The 17,298-nt window shown below is 44.7% G+C and overlaps 1 protein-coding gene across 14 annotated transcripts in view; it reads left to right on the forward strand.

Moving 5' to 3' along the window:
- Window positions 1–17,298, forward strand: part of CC2D1B (coiled-coil and C2 domain containing 1B) — a 133,763-nt gene that overhangs the window by 35,234 nt on the left and 81,231 nt on the right. For 12 of the 14 annotated variants that reach the window (XR_012160487.1, XR_012160481.1, XR_012160483.1 and 9 more), the window contains 9 exons: window positions 308–380; window positions 3,438–3,553; window positions 4,374–4,578; window positions 7,200–7,372; window positions 7,921–8,046; window positions 12,278–12,336; window positions 12,543–12,659; window positions 13,245–13,318; window positions 14,572–14,630. Coding sequence is in view for 7 of the 14 variants with exons in the window: in XM_073357706.1 (XP_073213807.1) it covers window positions 308–380; window positions 3,438–3,553; window positions 4,374–4,578; window positions 7,200–7,372; window positions 7,921–8,046; window positions 12,278–12,336; window positions 12,543–12,659; window positions 13,245–13,318; window positions 14,572–14,630 (1,002 nt within the window). In the remaining 7 variants the exon portion in view is untranslated. The remainder of the gene's footprint in view (window positions 1–307; window positions 381–3,437; window positions 3,554–4,373; window positions 4,579–7,199; window positions 7,373–7,920; window positions 8,047–12,277; window positions 12,337–12,542; window positions 12,660–13,244; window positions 13,319–14,571; window positions 14,631–17,298) is intronic. The other 2 variants (XM_073357709.1, XM_073357711.1) reach the window with 2 other exon arrangements.

Genomic DNA, 17,298 nt, shown 5'->3' on the forward strand with positions numbered 1-17,298 from the left:
CACTGGTCTAGGGAGTGGAGAGGCCACTAGGAAGAAAGATGAGAGAGACACTTATTTTGCTCACTGTCTGCATTTGTGATTTCTGCAGCCCTTCAAGGCCTATGCCGGTCCTGGCAACAAGTTCAACAAAGATTCATGTTTGTATAGAAAACCTGCAGTGCACAAAGAACTTGGAAAGCAGCATGTGACTTTATAGCAAAGCACCTTACATTCTGCATCAGTGTGTCTCCTAGTTTGAGCATGAAATGACTGCTAACTTAACAATAGCCAAGTCCAGCCTATGCCTAACCAGCATCTCTGATTACAGCAATACCAAGATGCCATAAGAACCCATAAAGCAGGGAGAAAAGTGAATTTTGCTGAATTACCAGTTCCCCCTGGTAAGTGTGTATATGAAACACCCTATCACCAACATTTCCCTTATTTGTTAGGACCCAGAGAACTTCTGGTAGTATTGTTTCAGAAGCCCATTGAGCTTCTCCTCCTGTTTCACAGTGGGAAGACTGGCTTGGCCGAATGACAGCACTGAAGAATACACTGTAGAACTGTTTATTACGCTTGTTAACTTTTTCACTTGGTTGCATATTCTTGGCTATTGACCTTGTCTGTAAGGAAGTGTGAACATTTGAACAGTGCTCCAGCTGGTCCTACTCAGACAAGTTGGAGAGCATGATTTAACAATAGGCAAGCGCTTGAGTGGTCACTCCCTGCCCGATCCGCCAGCCCAGTTTGGGGGAGGGGAAGCACTGGGAATATTTGCTCTTTAGTTTATTTGCAGGGAGTTGTGAAATCTCTGGAGATGTTCTAGCAGGTAATTTCCAGTTCTACAGTAGGCATAAGTCTATTTACACCTGTTAAATATGCCTTGCAGCACCCCTGTGAGTAGGGTCCTACCAAATTCACTGTCCGTTTTGGTCAATTTCATGGTCATAGGATTTTAAAAATTGTAAATTTCATGATTTCAGCTATTTAAATCTGAAATTTCACGGTGTTGTAATTGTAGGGGTCCTGACCCAAAAAGGAGTTGTGGGGGTTTCACGAGGTTATTGTAGGGAGCGTTGCACTACGGCTAACCTTACTTCTGCTGTTGCTCTCTGTGGTGCTGCCTTCAGAGTTGGGCAGCAGGAAAGCAGTGGCTGCTGGCCAGGAGCCCAGCTCTGAAGGCAAAGCAGCTGCCGGCAGCAGCACAGAAGGAAGGATGGCCTCGTGTGGTATTGCCACCCTTACTTCTGCGCTGCTGCCTGCTGAGCTGGGCCCTCAGTCAGCAGCTACCACTGTCCAGCCATCCAGCTCTGAAGGCAGCAGTGCAGAAGTGAGGGTGACATCATATGGTATTGCCACGCTTACTTCTGTTCTGCTGTCGGCGGGGCACTGCCTTCAGATCTGGGCTCCTGGCCAACAGCTGCCATTCTGCAGCTGCCCAGCTCTGAAGGCAGTGCAGAAGTCAGGGTGGCAATACCGTGACCCCCCTAGAATAACCTTGCAGCCCCCCCTTTAGCTCCCTTTTGGGTCAGGACCCCCAATTTGAGAAACACTGGCCTCCCTCATGAAATCTCTATAGTATAGGGTAAAAGCACACAAAAGACCAGATTTCATGGTGGGAGACAAGATTTCATGGTCCATGATGCATTTTTCATGTACGTAAATTTGGTAGGGCCATACCTATGAGGAAGCTCAGTGTTGTTGTTCCCCAAGGTCAGTTGGGGAAATTAAGACACAAAGAGGCAAAGTGACCCAGCGTGGTCACGTTAAAAGTCAGTGAGGGCCAGGAATAGAACTCAGAACTAGCCACACTTCCTTTTTTCTGTTTTCTATACTGTAAGGAATGATCCTGCATTCATAAGGGGATGGATAAGAGGGCCTAACAGGAATTCTCTGTCTCTAACTTCAGCTGTTCTATGTCCTCTATCCTGGCAATTCCATGTCCTGCCATGTTCATCACTGTATCTGAACACCATATCACTCCTTCGATCACCATGCCCAGCTCTCTTTTTCCAGGGGATGTACGTGGCACGGTAACCTATTTTAATCCCTGTGCCAAGTTTTTTAGGTGGCTGTGATGGTTTAATGTGTTTAAAAAAACACAAACAACCACAACTTGTAAAACATGGCCTGTTTCCTGTTAAATGTCAGTGCCTTTAAGGAGAAACTGCTGTGTCTATAAACCAGTGGGAAAGTAACATAATTCCTAAACTTCTTACGCATCTTGGCTATGTAAATATTTTTCAAACCAGGTTTTTAAGGGCATATGTGACTTAGACATGAACACCCACTGAAACCAGCAATGTTGTGTTAGGTCTGGGGGATATTTGTGTTCATTTCACTGCATCTGAACTTTGAAAGGGGCCAGACATGACATCAGCTTTAGAGACAGAAATCCTCTGTTTAGTCATGGATCAGGTGCTGCACAGGCTGCTCTGCAGTATACCTCAAACCTGCCCTCTCCCCTGGAGTAGCCATCTCTGGGGTGAGAGCAGTTCAGTCACAGACCGTCCTTGGCCTGGTTGCTGAGACTACTAACAAGGATGGTTTTAGCAATGTGAGTGCCACCAAGCAGCTATCTTATAGTGGTAACTCTGGTCACTACTGACCCAGGCTGGATTTGAACTGGTGACTGGAGAGCTCTCCCAGTGCTGTAATGAAACCACCTCCATGAGAGGAATAGCTACCAGTGCTGGGAGTGCAGCAGCACTATCTACACTGCCATTTTACAGTGATGAAACTTGCATCCCTCAGGGGGATGTTTTTTCACACCCCGAGTTACGAAAGTTTCAGCGCTGTAAGTGGCAGTGTAGACAAGACCTTAGAAATTAAAGACTGTCTCCCATTATCAAAGCCATTCACTCCCCTTCAAAAGGACAGAAAATGGTCAAAAGAATTGTAATGGGTTTAACATTTCTTAACTACTGTGGTGCTGCTCTTGCTGAAACTGCTGAGCTGCAGAGGGATGTAGAATTGCTGTGATGTTCCAGTGGAGCGCACATAGTAATAGTTATTGGGGAAACAAGGCGTAACAGGCATTGAAGATTACACAAATCAGGATTGGCTATTTAGGCTTAATCCTGTGTCAAAAAAGCAGCTAAACTGAGAAATCGGTGCATGTCTAACAGTCCAATAGTTTGTGAAATATCATTGTTAGGAATGTGTAATACCACTGGGAAAGTGAAAATATCAGTTTTCAGATAGTGCATAGCCTTTGTCTCTGCCTTTTGTGATTCATGAGGCATTGACTTCTAAAGTTATGTGGGAAAGACTTTCCCAGGGGTTAAATTGGTGGATGATGATAAATACTTTCAGAACTGTTGAGCTTTTCCAAGCACTGATCCTGAAGGGATGATGACAGAGAGAAAGACTTACATCCCTGGAAAGGGCAAAAGTTACAGAATTTAGGGTTTGTTTCATTTGGTTGTTTTGAACCATAGCTCCTTCTTCCTCAGGATTCCCCCCCATTCCCGGTGTGACACCCACAGATGGCAACAGTACAATAGCTGCCGTGCTGGAAAGCGCCAACCATCTGGCTAACATGGAGGAGAAAGAAGATGAAGAGGTGGAGGTTTGAATTACTTACCAATATGTCTAATTTTTTTTAAAAACATATCTTCTTTTGTGTGGAGAAGAAGCTATTGGATTTCCAGCTGGGTGTGGTATTGCAATAAAATACCTTTCTTCTGGAAGCTGGAACAGTACAGGATTCTGGTCTGTTGGGGTAGGGGGACAGTAAGAATCAGCTGGGAGTGTAAAGGTGAGATCTTTTGATGAGGTGAGAATTGCAAAGAGTTCATCCTACATGAAAGACCTTGAATTGTTTTAAAGGGATTTATAGGGCTATAATTTGGCTTGCCTTTTTTCCTTATGTCTGTTTCCCTGTATCTGTTTAAATGTGGGTTTTGCCTTCAAAACAACTGCCTCTGTGGTAGCTATTCCACCTGTACAGCCCTTTAGCACTCAAAAGTGGCCTCCTGGTGGTTCAGAATTTTATATGGCGTTTACATGCTGTCTAGCAATCTACACCTACCATAAGATTTTGGGTTGGTTCTTTCCACTCAGGTTGTTACTGACCAACGTGTTTCATATTTTCAAGTGGAGTGCAATTTTAGATGATGAAAACTATCTTGACAATTTTCTGTTCCTGCCTTTCTTTGCCTCTCTTCCAAATTAGCACCATGTTTAATCTGTTTCTTGTCCAAGCAAGCAGCCAAACCTGGCATGACATCACTTTTAGACTGAGTTAAAGTGTCTGGCTGGGGTCCTTTGCTACTCTCAGTGTATCAGCAGAAGTCTGATACAGTGGACTGTGCCATTAATATTTTGAGTTGCTGGAGCCTTGTATTAGATTTTATGTGTTTAACATTTAGTTCCTTTTGCCATGCTAGAGTGAATCTCCCACACAGGCCCCTGTTGCCAAAAAGCCTGCTCAGCTGCCTCAGAAGCCAACACAAGTTGTAAAGCCAATTATGGTGCCATCTGCTGTAGCCCAGGAAGAGCACTCTTCTGAGAGTGTGAAAAAAGCCATGTCGCCATCCACCCCTGTAAGAGAACCAGACAAAGCTGTATCGAACGACCATCTCCCTTTAGCCGGTAAGGATGAAGAGATGGTCACTCCCACCAATCCATTTGGACCAAACATTCTTAATGTTTTCGTCGAGTTTTAGGAAAAAATACGGCCTGTAGACGTGAACGTGTGACTCTGGTTCACTTCAACAGGAGCACCACTCCATGTGCTTGTTGCGGGGCAGATCCGAATCACTTATGCAGTGTTGTTTCCAGGAGGCAAAGTGGGTGACTAGAAAGATGGATGGGTTCATTAATTCTGATGCAGTAAATTTATTGATTCATAATGCTTAGCTGAGGCATCCCTGTTGACTATGGAACTCAAAATGAATTCACAAAAGCTTGTTGAGCTTGCTAGTCCAGACAGCTGGCTGATTGAGTGTAGTGTTGTGTCTCACAGTGGCTAATACATAGTATTTCTCTACTTCTTTCCATTTGAGGATTTCAGAGTGGCTCACAAACTGTAAAGAATTAATCCTTATTACCTTTCTGTCAGGTCAGTAAATACCTGTCTGTACAATATTCATTTTACTGTTGGGGAAACAGAGGCAAAGTGGTTAAGTTTTGACATGCCGAAAGCTGCACAGTAAGCTTGTGGCTTACTGGGAATGGGATCCAGGCTTCTTGATTGCCAATAGTGAGCCTTAACCATAAGCCTAGTCGTCTTTTCTCATTCTACTTTTGGAAAATTCTTCAAACCAAAGCACAACTTTCACAGAGCCCCTCTTGCCACTTGTGTAATGGAGAACTTTTTGAGAGTGAGGATATGTTTCTGAATGCCATAGTGACTAGCTCACACCATCCTCTCTTCTGAGTGAAATTCTGTGGCATGTGTTATGCAGGAGATCAGGCTAGATTATCAGTATGTATGGTCTCCCAAGCCTTAAAATCTGTGAATCTGCTTTAGATTTGGCTTCCCCATTTTTGCTACTACAGCTGCGATGTTAATGATCATTTAAATGTATAAATGGAGTACCTCAGATGTAATTTGTCAGTTATGGAATTGAGGCGCCTCTCCCTTTCATTAAAATATTAAGATAATACCTGGTCTCTCCAGCCCAGCTGACTGTTGTTATGTAGCGTGTGCCCACAAGTCTCTCCTCAGTGCTCTAATTGTTCTAAAGTAAAAAAAGAGTACCAGGAGCCTGGACAGATTCACCCTGCAGGAGGTGCCAGTATCTTGCTTTGGTAGAACTAGATCAGGGTAACCAACGTGTGCACTGCACAAGCCAAGTGTGGCCCCCAAAGTCATACAGTGCCATACTTCACATGTCAGAGATGATGTGACACCATGCCATGCTTATCTTGCTATGTATATTAACTGGCTTTAGGCTCCCATACCAAAGTGACCTTCAGTGGAGCAAAGCTGGAGCATCCCTGAGCTGGTATGTCTCTTCTCCTCTTGCAGGATGATGCATTTGGAAAAGGCAGCTTCATTTAAGGCCTGCAATGCAAAGGCACCCACTATGAAAGGTGGGGGTGCAGAGGGATAGCAAGGTTTTGCTCAGTCCACTCTCTGCAGAGCCTGCATGAAGATATGTTTTTCTTCTCTAAACCCCACTGAGCAAACTGTGTTCTGGCTGCTTTGGCTCAGTTAAAACCAGGGCAAGCAACATTGTCTGATCGGTTTGGATTTGGATGACTGGTCAAATTGCACACAACAGTGATGCTGTCAGCTCCACTGTGAAGATGGGACTAAAAGTCAGTATATTCTTTCTGCTGTTAATAGTGCTATCAGCCTACTCTGTGTATGTGTATGGTGAGAAAACTACCTCCTGCAAGTGCATAGCTTGTGTAATTGCATTTGGATACTGCAATAGGTGAGCACAGTATAAGAATCTAGGGAAACAGAGGTAGTCAACCCACTGCACGCTTCTTCCTTCTATACCAAGAAAAGTATGGAGAAAGTAGGATTTGGTGCATGGATGATGTAAATCAATCCTTTCTGAGTCTTAAAACTGTACCAGTTGTTCAGGGATGGGTGGGAGGTGACCCAAGAAGTAGTAACAGTGGGGTATAAAAAGGGCAGGAAGAGGGGATGAGCTATGATGGTTGTGGTCTTGGTGTGCCTTCCAATGAAGTAATTGCTCTTTTGTCATTGAGGTCAATGTGTTTGCTTTTTCTGGTAAGTTGAGAGAAAAAAAAAGTATGTGTATAAAGAAAGTACGCAATATATTGCGTGCACATATACAGATAACGAATCATTCAATTATCAGGTGTTTTTTAGAAGATAGAACATGGAACTTGGAGTCAGCTCAAGTTTTAAATCCATTTCTGCAGCTGACTTTCACAGCTCTTCAGTAACCTTCCACGAGTCATTTAACCTGTTTCCCCTTCTGTAAAATGGGGACATAATTTGTATCTATCTCACAGGTTTATTGTAGTGCTTTAAATAAAAGTTTGTTGGTTTGTAGATTGCCTTAGGATTCCTTGATGGAAGGTGCCATAGAAAAGGAAATGAGTATTTTTGTACTAGTGTACAAATGGAACTACCCATGGTGTGACTATTGCATATCAAACACACAGGCAAGTGTTTTCAGCTGGTACCTGGGCTTTGACTCTTTCCTTGGTATAAATCAAACAAAATGAACATGGTGCATTGACATGGTTATGTCGGATAAGTGTTTTATATAGCTGTTCCTTTTTAGCAAGTGAACAACTGGAATTTCTAGAGAACAGGAAGAAACAATACTTGAAGGCAGCAATCAAAGCAAAGCAGAAGAATGACCTTGAACAAGCCAAACTGTATCTCAAGACAGCAAAGAACTTGGACCTAAAGATTGAGCAGGCAAAAAGTGGCAAATCTGTTGATATTTCCAAGGTTAGTAAAGACTATAAACAAAGTGTTCTGCTTTGCTCCTTGGGCATCTCAAATGTCCTGTTGCTTGCATAAATCTAAGAATGCTTTAAAACTTAATGTTTCTCATGTGAATTTAGTGCTGGTGAAAGGTGCCAGATAGCTACAAAACAGGCAATGCTCCAGTCATAGTGCTGTTCTTCCTACTCCTCCCCTATAGCCCCAAAGTGCCTGATCCTGGCCTGGCAGAACCACCTCTGTGGGGGAGTTTAGGCTCCATGACCCATTTGCTCCCTGGCCTCAAAGATGCCACTGTGAGACAAATAACTGTAATCTTAACAGCTGAGCTGAGACCACCAGTTCGTATTGCATGGGCAGTCATCACATGGCGGCAACTAACAGATGGCTTGGAACCAGTGACCTAGAGTGAGATATGCCATATCCCTTTACCACTGTCCGCACCCACCTTCCCTGGTCTGCTCACACTTCTCCCATCCCCTCTTGCTGCTTTTGTTCTGCTTCCATGTTCCTGCAAGGAGCTCTGATGTGCCATGTTGTGTGGTATTGTGCAGCTACCATCACCCCTTACAGATGACGAGAGTGACTTCATCTTCATCCACCATGACGACGTCAAACTCTCTCAGAAGGTAGAAGAGGTGTACGCTAAGCTTATAAAACTGCTAAAGGACCAGCATGAGGTAACTACCTTTTCCTTTCAGTGCATCATTATGTGTTAAGAATCCAGTGACGGAAGAAATGCTTTGTATGCTTTATAGTGTTTCTTTGGCTTTTGCTGCTGCTGTGATCATGATCCCATCATTGTTTCGGTAGGATTTTCAGCTCCTATTTAAAAATACTATTTTATATAAGCATTTTCAAATATGGTGTTTATAGTTAGGCACCTAAATCAGTGGCCTGGTTTTCAGAGTTACTTCCATTTGAAGTCAGTGGGAGCCCTTGTGCTGTGCACTGCTGCCATTGGTTTAGGTGTCTTAATTTTGGACACCCAAGTTTGAAAACATTAGCCTTAATCCTTAGGGCACAGTTAATCCTTGGGTGAATGCCATGTCTAAAACTATTAGAGGAAAAAGTGAGAGAAGGCAGTAGAAACTAAGCAAACGCTATATTTGGTTTTGTATTTTTTTAAAAAGAAGTGGGTGGTGGTGGTGGTGAAATCACCTGCAGAGATTTAGACAAACTGGGAGGTGTTCTTTGAGTGATGTCCCTATGGGTGCCCTACTTGTAGGTGCGGCAGCACCCTCTGTGTCTGGGATCAGAGATATTCATCAGCAGTGCCATCGGACTGCACGTGTGCACACCTCCCCCCATTGCGCTGTGCGTGGGACATATATATAGTGCTATGCAATCCAACCGCTCCCAGTTTCCTCTTTACCACTTCTGGTCTGGGACGGAATTCGCAGCAGTGTAGTGTTTTCTTCTTCTTCTCCTTTCCTCTTCTATCAAAAAAAATTTGTTTTTAATTATTATTTATTTTGTCTTTACCTTTACAGTTCTTTAATAGTTTGAGTTTCTGGTTTTCCCTGCTTCCCGCCCTTCCCGACTGGGAAGCCTTTCCCTCCACCCTTATGCCCAGATACCCCAGGTTTAAGAGGTGCATTTCTTGCTGGGCAGCCTTCCCTGTAACGGCTGGCCACACTCAGTGTGTCCACTGTCTGGGAGAGGGACACTGATGGGTTGAACCCCCCATCCAGGGTGCCACCTGATGTTTTGGGGTTACATTGGTTCCACCCAGTCTGGGTTTCCTCACACTGTCCTAGCTGTGCCAGGCCCTCAAACCTTCTCTAACACACAGCCACACACAGCCACACACAGCTGCAGACACAGACTGAAATCAGTTCTGTGTGCAAAGACTCAGCTTGGGGATTTACTCAGCACTCCTGTGCACACCTCCTTTGGAGTGTAAGCCCAAAGTAATATTGTCTTGCTCTGTATAGAGAGATCTGCACAGTGCAAACTCCTAAAAATCGCCCCCTCCCTCAATGTGGAGAGAGAGAGATGCACAGCTTTTTGCGTATGAATTGTACAAACTGGGTTTTATAATAAACAAAAATAAGTTTATTAACTACAAAAGGTAAATTTTAAGTGAGTAAAGGGATAGCAAACATCAGAACAAAGCAGATTAATGAGCAAATAAAACAAAACACGCAAATTAAGCTTAGTATGCTCAAGAAATAGGTTACAAAATGTAATGTAAAATGTACAAAATGTAAAAGTTGTTTTAGGCTGGTTGCAGAGTTTCTGTAGCTTAGAGGTCCAGTTATTTCTCTTTACAGACTGGACCTCTATCTCAACCTGGACTCGGCCCCTGCCTTTCCCTTCAGGTGTTTTTAGCAATATTCCTTCTTGTATGGGGAGGCAATGGAGAAGAGTCCTGATTGCCTTACTCCCCAGCCTTAAATAGAATTTACATAAGGCAGGAACCCTTTGTTTCCAGTGGAAAAGTACCAGCAGTGTCCAAGGTGGTATTCTGTACCAGGTGACATCAGATGACCGTGCTGTGTCAAAGCAACATCTTAGGAAGCTCCTCTGGAAGGTGGGAGATTAGTATCTTCAAAATTCTATTGTCCTTAAATGGCTCATTCAGGATGATTGCCTACTGTCTGGTGGGCGATCCCCAAGTACACACACAATTGTAATTGTTACATAGTCAATACTCCTAACGTCATATACAGAAACGATACGTGCATACAAATTGGATAAACACATTTAGTAGATCATAACCTTTTCAGTGATACCTCACATCACCCATCTTGCATAAAACATATTTTAGTTATGCCATATTCATATGATAGCAAGATTTCTATGGAGAATGTGGGGTGTAACGTCACAGACATGTCCCACAAAAGTGTTCCCACTGCCCTGGCCTGACACCCAGGGCCAGAAGGGACCAGGACATTAGATTGAAACTCTTCCCTATGGAGAATTTGCTTTAGCTGGCATTGAACCCAGGCCCAGACTCTTCCCCAGAGAGGCCTTCATGCTCTGCCAGGTCATCTGCCAATCCTCACTGTCCCTGTTCCCTGAAGAGAAAGTCATCCCTTGCTCATTTGGATGTCAGGAGACGGGTTTCCTCCTCACAGTCTGAGGCACAGCCCACCAGAACACTGTCCCCGGTGAGGTCTGTTACCCAGACTCATCTGATGGGGGACATAGCCCCAGTGCTCGTCTGAGTACCTCCAGCTCAAAGAAATGGTCTAAACAGTCTTAGCCGAGCAGACTACAGCCCTTGGCACCATTTCCCAGCTCTAGGGGGACCAAACCGAGCCGCCCTCAGGAGCTCCTGCACCAACGGCGTTTTTGGCACCGACAATGCTCTAGGCACCAAGTAAGACGTCGGCACTAGCAAAATTGTTGGCACCGATCTAGTCAGTAGCACCGAGCAAACCAGTGTTACTGGCCTAGCCTCCAGCGCCATCTACCAGTGTCTCAGGGACATACGCTTTCCTTCGGCACCGCGTCTTCCATCAGCAGCGATGATGCTGCTTCCCCCTCCACAAGACTTCAGATACCCGACGCACCTGTTGGTCTCTGACACTCTTGAGTCTCCTCTTATGCAGTGTGACCACCCCCACTTCCACCTTCCTCTCCAGACTCATGCTGCTCCTCCCTCTCTCCACCAAGAATGGCACCTCCCTTCCCTAGTAATGAGGAAGAGGCCAGGGCTCTATTGTTCGCTTGACTACAGGGTAACTCGCACCTGCCCATCCTCACTATGCACAATCTCCCGCTGGTCGTCAAGCCTGGCAGTGGCCACTATGGATGCAGCCACATGTGACACTCCCACCGAACTGGCCGTATTATGACCCTTGGGCCGTGTACAGGGCACAGTTCGGGAACCCTACCAGGGAGCATGAACGGAGACCTACACCTCTCCCTTCTCCATCGGTCTCTCACCTTTAAGAGGCTGAACTACCGCCGGCACCAACTGAACAGGAAGAACAGGAGGAGGCTCCACCAACCTTACATTTTTCATCCTCACCTGACGAGGCTATCATGCCCCTATCACCCACATCTGCCGACAACTTCAGACACTTTCAGAAGTTATTCCACAGGGTTGCAGAATCTTTACAGATCCCATTGGAGGAGGTTAAAGACCAGCAGCATAAACTGCTGGATATACTTCACACATCCTCTTCTCCCAAGATCGCACTGCGATCAGTGAGGCTCTTCTCAACCCCCACAAAGGTTTTGTGGCAGACCCCAGTGTCTATTCCTCCAACCTACAAATGTGCCAAGAGGAAATATTATGTTCCAGTGAAGGATTCGGGATTCTTATTTTCGCACCCCAACCCAAATTCTCTGGTGGTCAGTGTGGTGCAAGAGAGAGGCCATCAGTTCCAATCCCATTCTGACAATCCAGATAGAGATAGGCAACCTCAAGATCTATTTGGATGCAAGGCATATTCATTAGCCACACTGCAATTAGGGGCACTGCTTTCTAGTCACCTGCAAGTGGAGCACCCCTAGGTACATCACTTGAAGAAGAAAAGGTTACTCGCTCTGTGCAATAACTGAGGGCCTTTGAGATGTGTGTCCCTGTGGGAGTTCCACTACCCGCCCTCTGCTTCAGAGCCGAAAACATAAGCTCTGCGGCAGAGAAGGAACTCGGGGCGATCAGGCCGCACAGCACTATATATACGTCCTACGCACAGTGTGAGAGAGGGAGGTGCGCCTGTGCAATCCCATAGGCACTACGGATGAAGATCTCCGATCCCGGGCGCAGGGGGCACTGCTGCGTCTACAAGTGGAGTACCCATAGAGGGACACATGTCAAAGAACCTCAGTTACTGCACAGCGTGAGTAACCTTCTCTTTTCTTCTGTGTAACATGCAGGTTCTCAATCTGAAATCTTTCTTCAGAGATGTGTATCATGGGATAATCGTTGTTACTTATTTTTTCTGTTAATAGAAATGTTTGCAGTATTCCAGGCAGTTCATGCATCTGGGAAACATAACTGAAACAGCCCGGTAAGTCTGCTGCCACCATCTGTATTTATCCCGTCATGTGGTCTACCTGGAGCAGGGGCTGCCGTGCTTTCAAGTACAAAAGGAGATTGGTGTTTGTGGGCCGTTGGCCACTGATTTACTTGTGGTGTTAGGTGGTGGAGCTGAGTGAATCAGTCTGTATCTTGTACTCAGTAAAATACTGTTTGCTGACCACCACTGCTTTACAGGTTTGAAAAACTGGCAGAAGCATGTAAAAAGGACCTGGAGATTCTGCAGCTTGCACAGGCCCAGGGGATGGATCCCCCCAGCCATCACTTTGAGGAGAGAACCTTTAAAATAATAAGGTACAAAAAGTCAAAGGGTGTCATCAGCAGACTGGGATGGGATACTCATTCTAGTCTCTATGTACAGGGGATAGAGGGCTTTAACTCCCATCAGAGCAAACAAGAGGTAGGCACTCCAAACTGCTCCACATTCCTAAGAAAAGACTCCCAAAAATTTAAGGATTCTTCAGATTTATTAAATAGCTGTTTCTCAACTTCACTTTTAGGTCTCTCTATTGCAAAGACAAATCCAGCTGCATCTTCCCCCAACCCTCCCTGCTTTAACCATGTTTTTTCCCCCCAGAACTGATGTCTTTGAGGCCTGTGTTTGGCATCCTTCACAATGCTATCTGTAACCCAGATCCAGCACAGAACCAAAAATAGCCTTTGCCTGTTTCTACTTTGCCTTCCTTCTCCTCTCCAGTTCTTGGGTTGAGATTTATGTAGAAATAGGCTTTTCTCCAGGACTCTCATTCCCCTTCATGTTTGCCAAGTGTCATGTCTCTGAACTACAGCAGTGGAATCCTGACCTGACAGTGGGTTGGGAAATGCCAGGCTGTTGGACTGAACCTGTGTTTTGTATCTCTTCTTTCTCTCCCTCTCCAGAATATTTTCTGAACTCAACAGTACAGAAATGCATCTTATCATTGTCAGGGGAATAAACCTGCCAGCTCCCCCAGGTAAGGATCAGGAAGCATACTCTGATCTCTAGCCTTTCTCTCAGACCATAGGGAGGTTAGTGGTGGGGAATAAGATTTCTTTGCCCTAGGGATAATACGGTGACGTTAGGGTGACCAGATGTTTGGTTTTCAACTGGAACACTAGTCGAAAAGGGACCGTAGTGGCTCCGGTCAGCACCGACTGGGTTGTTAAAAGTCCAGTCGGTGGTGCTGCGGAGATAAGGCAGGCTAGTCCGTATCTTTTCTGGCTTCGAGCTGCACCCCGGAAAAGGATAGAGTCAGGGTAGGCAGAAAGCCTGTCTTAGCCCCTCCTGCTGTGCTGCTGACAGGGAGCCACCCTAGGTAAGCCTGCACCCTAACCCCCAACCTCCTGCCCTAGCCCTGAGCCCCCCATCCAAACCCAGAACCCCCTCCTATACCCCAGAGCCCACACCCCCAGACGGAGCCCTCACCCCCCTGTGCTCCAACTCTCTGCCTCAACCTGCAGTCTCCTCCCACACCCTGAACCCTCATTTCTGGCCCCACCCTGGAGCCCACACCCCCAGTTAGAGCCCTCACCACCTTCCGCATTCCAACCTCCTGCACCAGCCCAGTGAAAGTGAGTGAGGGTGATGGAGAAGGAGCCACCGAGGGAGGGGGAACGTAGTGAGTGGGGGACAGGGCCTCAGGGAAGGGGTCAGGGTAGGTTGTTGTTTTTGTGCGATTAGAAAGTTGGCAACCCTAGCTGACTTAGAGCTTTTGAAAGCTTTTTAATTTCAGTCCATATTAGCTCAGGCCCCCAAGTTTCAGTTCAGTTCCAAAAAACTGAAACAAAACTCAATGTAAATTGCAGAGTTTCCTCTGCTTTGAAGGCAGAACCCTAAGTTGTCCCAGCTTTGCTCGAAACTGGGCCTAGGTTCAAATTTCACAAGGCTTCAGGTTTTGTTATAAACATTTTGTATAGCTCTGAGATGGCTTGATTGCTTTTACTGTCTCGTCAGCCAACCAGCAGGAGATGTTCAAGAGCATCCCAGCCTTATAGCAACACAAATTATTCTTAGGTCCTTTATTTATTATAGGGGTTTAATTGCTGTTTATGTATGTGCTCAGAACCAACTAGAGCATTAGCAGAATGTTTGCCTTTGATTGCCAGTGTTCCAGTGGATGGGGTTTTCAAAAACATCCAAGTGATTTAGGTCCATGAGTCCTATTAAAAGTCATTTGGGTGCTTTTGAAAATCCCTGGATTGACTGTTTGACTGTTGTCTTGCACAGGTGTGACACCAAATGATTTGGATGCATTTGTGAAATTTGAATTTCATTACCCTAATACGGTGAGTGTGTGTTCAGGCCTTTGCTGTTCCTCAATCCAAAACCCTGCATTACTTACCAATGTTATTTTATAGAGCCAGATTTATCTTAGAGGTGGTGCGGGCCTATTACTTTCAGGAGTTGACAAGTTGTAAATGCTTGCTATGAATTATAACTGAGTTGCAAGCCTAAAAGCAAACCTGTTTTTTTAAAATGCTTGTTTTTAGATGCTTGTTTTAGAAATGGACAAAAAACTCTGCCCTCATATAAATGCATGTGACTCCCACTGTAGTCAGTGGGAGATGCTCAGATCTCTGAGGACAGGATCTGGCCCATATAAGTAACCTTTTCTCAGATGATTTTGTTTGTGTTTATATAATTGCTAGTAGAATTCAGGCTATTTTTGTCACTGAAACATTGAAATGGGGTCTTCTGAGACTTAGCTGTTCAGGTTCTCCCTCTCCCTAAAGATGTAAATGTTATTGGACCTTGAATAATTTCCTTTCCTTGACAGTCTCTTCCCTCTCTTCCCCCCATTCCCCTCCCCTCCCCCCCCCCCCCCCGAACACATACCTTTGAATACTGACTCCAAAATGGTTTCAGATTTATTTTGTCTTTTTTCTTTGGAAGACCGTTGGTGCCAGCCCCTCCTTTCCAGCTATCTTGATGAGAATCCCTGGTAATAGAATCATAGAAATGCGGAGCTGAGAGGGCTCACAAGAGAGCTCTAGTCCATGCCCTACGCTGAGGCAGAATTAAGTATACCTAGACCATCCTTGACAGATGTTTGTCTAACCTGTTTTTAAAATACCATTGCTGTTAAAATACTGTTATTTTGCACACAGACTGCATCTTGCATTCAGGATTGATTTTTTGCAACATGGTTTGTGTGTGTTTAACGGTGACAGTGTGTGATCCTGTGGATTGATATGGTGGTATATACAGTTCATCCCGTGCGGTGGGATGGCCCCAAAGAAGCTGACACAGATAGGGAGTCGGTTATCTGTCTTTACAAAAATTTGAGGCAAACCAGGAAATGAAAAGTGAAGTCTGTCACTCCATCCTCAGTGCATGGTGCTATACCTCTCCTCCAGTTTCTGAGTGCAGCAGTCTGTGCTAGAGGGGACTCTACATGTATACCATAAGATGTAACAGGGCTTCCATCACTGACTTCCCGGCGCAATATTTCTGTAGCATTGTAGAACATTTAGCCCTAATTTTCTATCTCTCATCAGCATGTGATTATAGCCCCCTGGGGTTCTTTAAATATGCAGGACCTGATTCTTACCCCATGGTACACTTGTAGTAACTCTATTGAAGTCTATTGAATTACCTGTGGAAAAACCTGGTGCAAAAAAGGAAACTTGGGCTGGTCCATATTCTGATCTGAGTTATATGGGTGTCAATCTGGAGTCACTCCATTTGATTTACATCAGCATAATAGAACAAAATCAGTATGTGTATGTATAATTTTATAAGGAATACATATAAAGCCAGTATAGCTGTTTTTAATCTCTCATTTTCAGTGATAAAAAAGCCAGATCACTACGTCTTAGCCAAAACTTTAAATATACCTATTTCTCCTTCATAGCTGGAATCAATTTTTCAAAGTAGCTATGATAATTAGGTCACATTCTCTGGAGAGTGAACAAGGACATTTAGCTGATACTCTGCTTTGGGTTAAAAGTTAGTTCATTTTGGTGGCAGAGTGATTGTCAGGAAGAATAATAGTTGGCAAATTCCCTGAATGATTTGTGTTGGACTCCTTGTGCAGCCCCAAAAGCTTCTTCTTATTTCAGCTCAAGTAGAAGGAATAGCATTATAGCCTAGTAGAATGTGCCTAGATTATCATGTATCATAGCAGCACCAATTAGTTTTATGATGAGTGTGTTGAATCAGGTGTGGCCATATAACTTCTCTGTAGCACTTGTTTAATATTTGCTTGTGGCTAGTTCTATATCTAAAGTTAAATTTTGTTACCGCAATGAAATACAAATATTGGAATCATAAATGTGCCCATGCCCCTTTTTACCCTGGATAACCTCCTATAACTCAGGCTCTTTCTTCTTCTTCTTCCTTGCCAGTCCCTAGTGTGTGTGTGTGGGGGGGGGAGGGGGTGGGTGTCAGAATCTTGTATAGCCTACTTACAAACCATGTGTACAATCATGAGTTTTGGATGTGCAAATTGGTCTCTTCTAATGTTTGCTGATATCTGGTCCATGTACCAAGTCTTTCCCCTTGGTCATCTTCCATCCACGATCATTGCAAGGGCCATCCTTCCAGTACAACGCTCAGGTCTCCACTGGACATATCCATACCAACGTAGTCTTGCCTCCCTCAACTTGTCTTCAGTTGGGGTGACCCATATTAGGCCTCTCACAACCTCATTTCATTTCTTATCATTGCATGTCCAGCCATTTGACCATCTCACCATCTTCATTTCCGTAGTGGAGAACATACTGATTTCTTTCCTTGTGGCTGGACAAGTCTCTGTTCATACATTAGGAAGGGTCACATTACAATTTTATACCCTATACCTTTTAACTTTATTGGAATCTTTTTATCAGAGAGAACTGGGGTCAGCTCTCTCCATTTTCACCAAAAAGCTTTGCTATGATGCCGGGCAACTCAAGCTCTTCATTTATGTTTTAAAAAAAAAAAAAAAGTTTGGTGCTTCATATGAGCAGTATT

The sequence above is a fragment of the Lepidochelys kempii genome, chromosome 8, assembly GCF_965140265.1.
Source record: "Lepidochelys kempii isolate rLepKem1 chromosome 8, rLepKem1.hap2, whole genome shotgun sequence".
Lineage (NCBI taxonomy): Eukaryota > Metazoa > Chordata > Testudines > Cheloniidae > Lepidochelys > Lepidochelys kempii.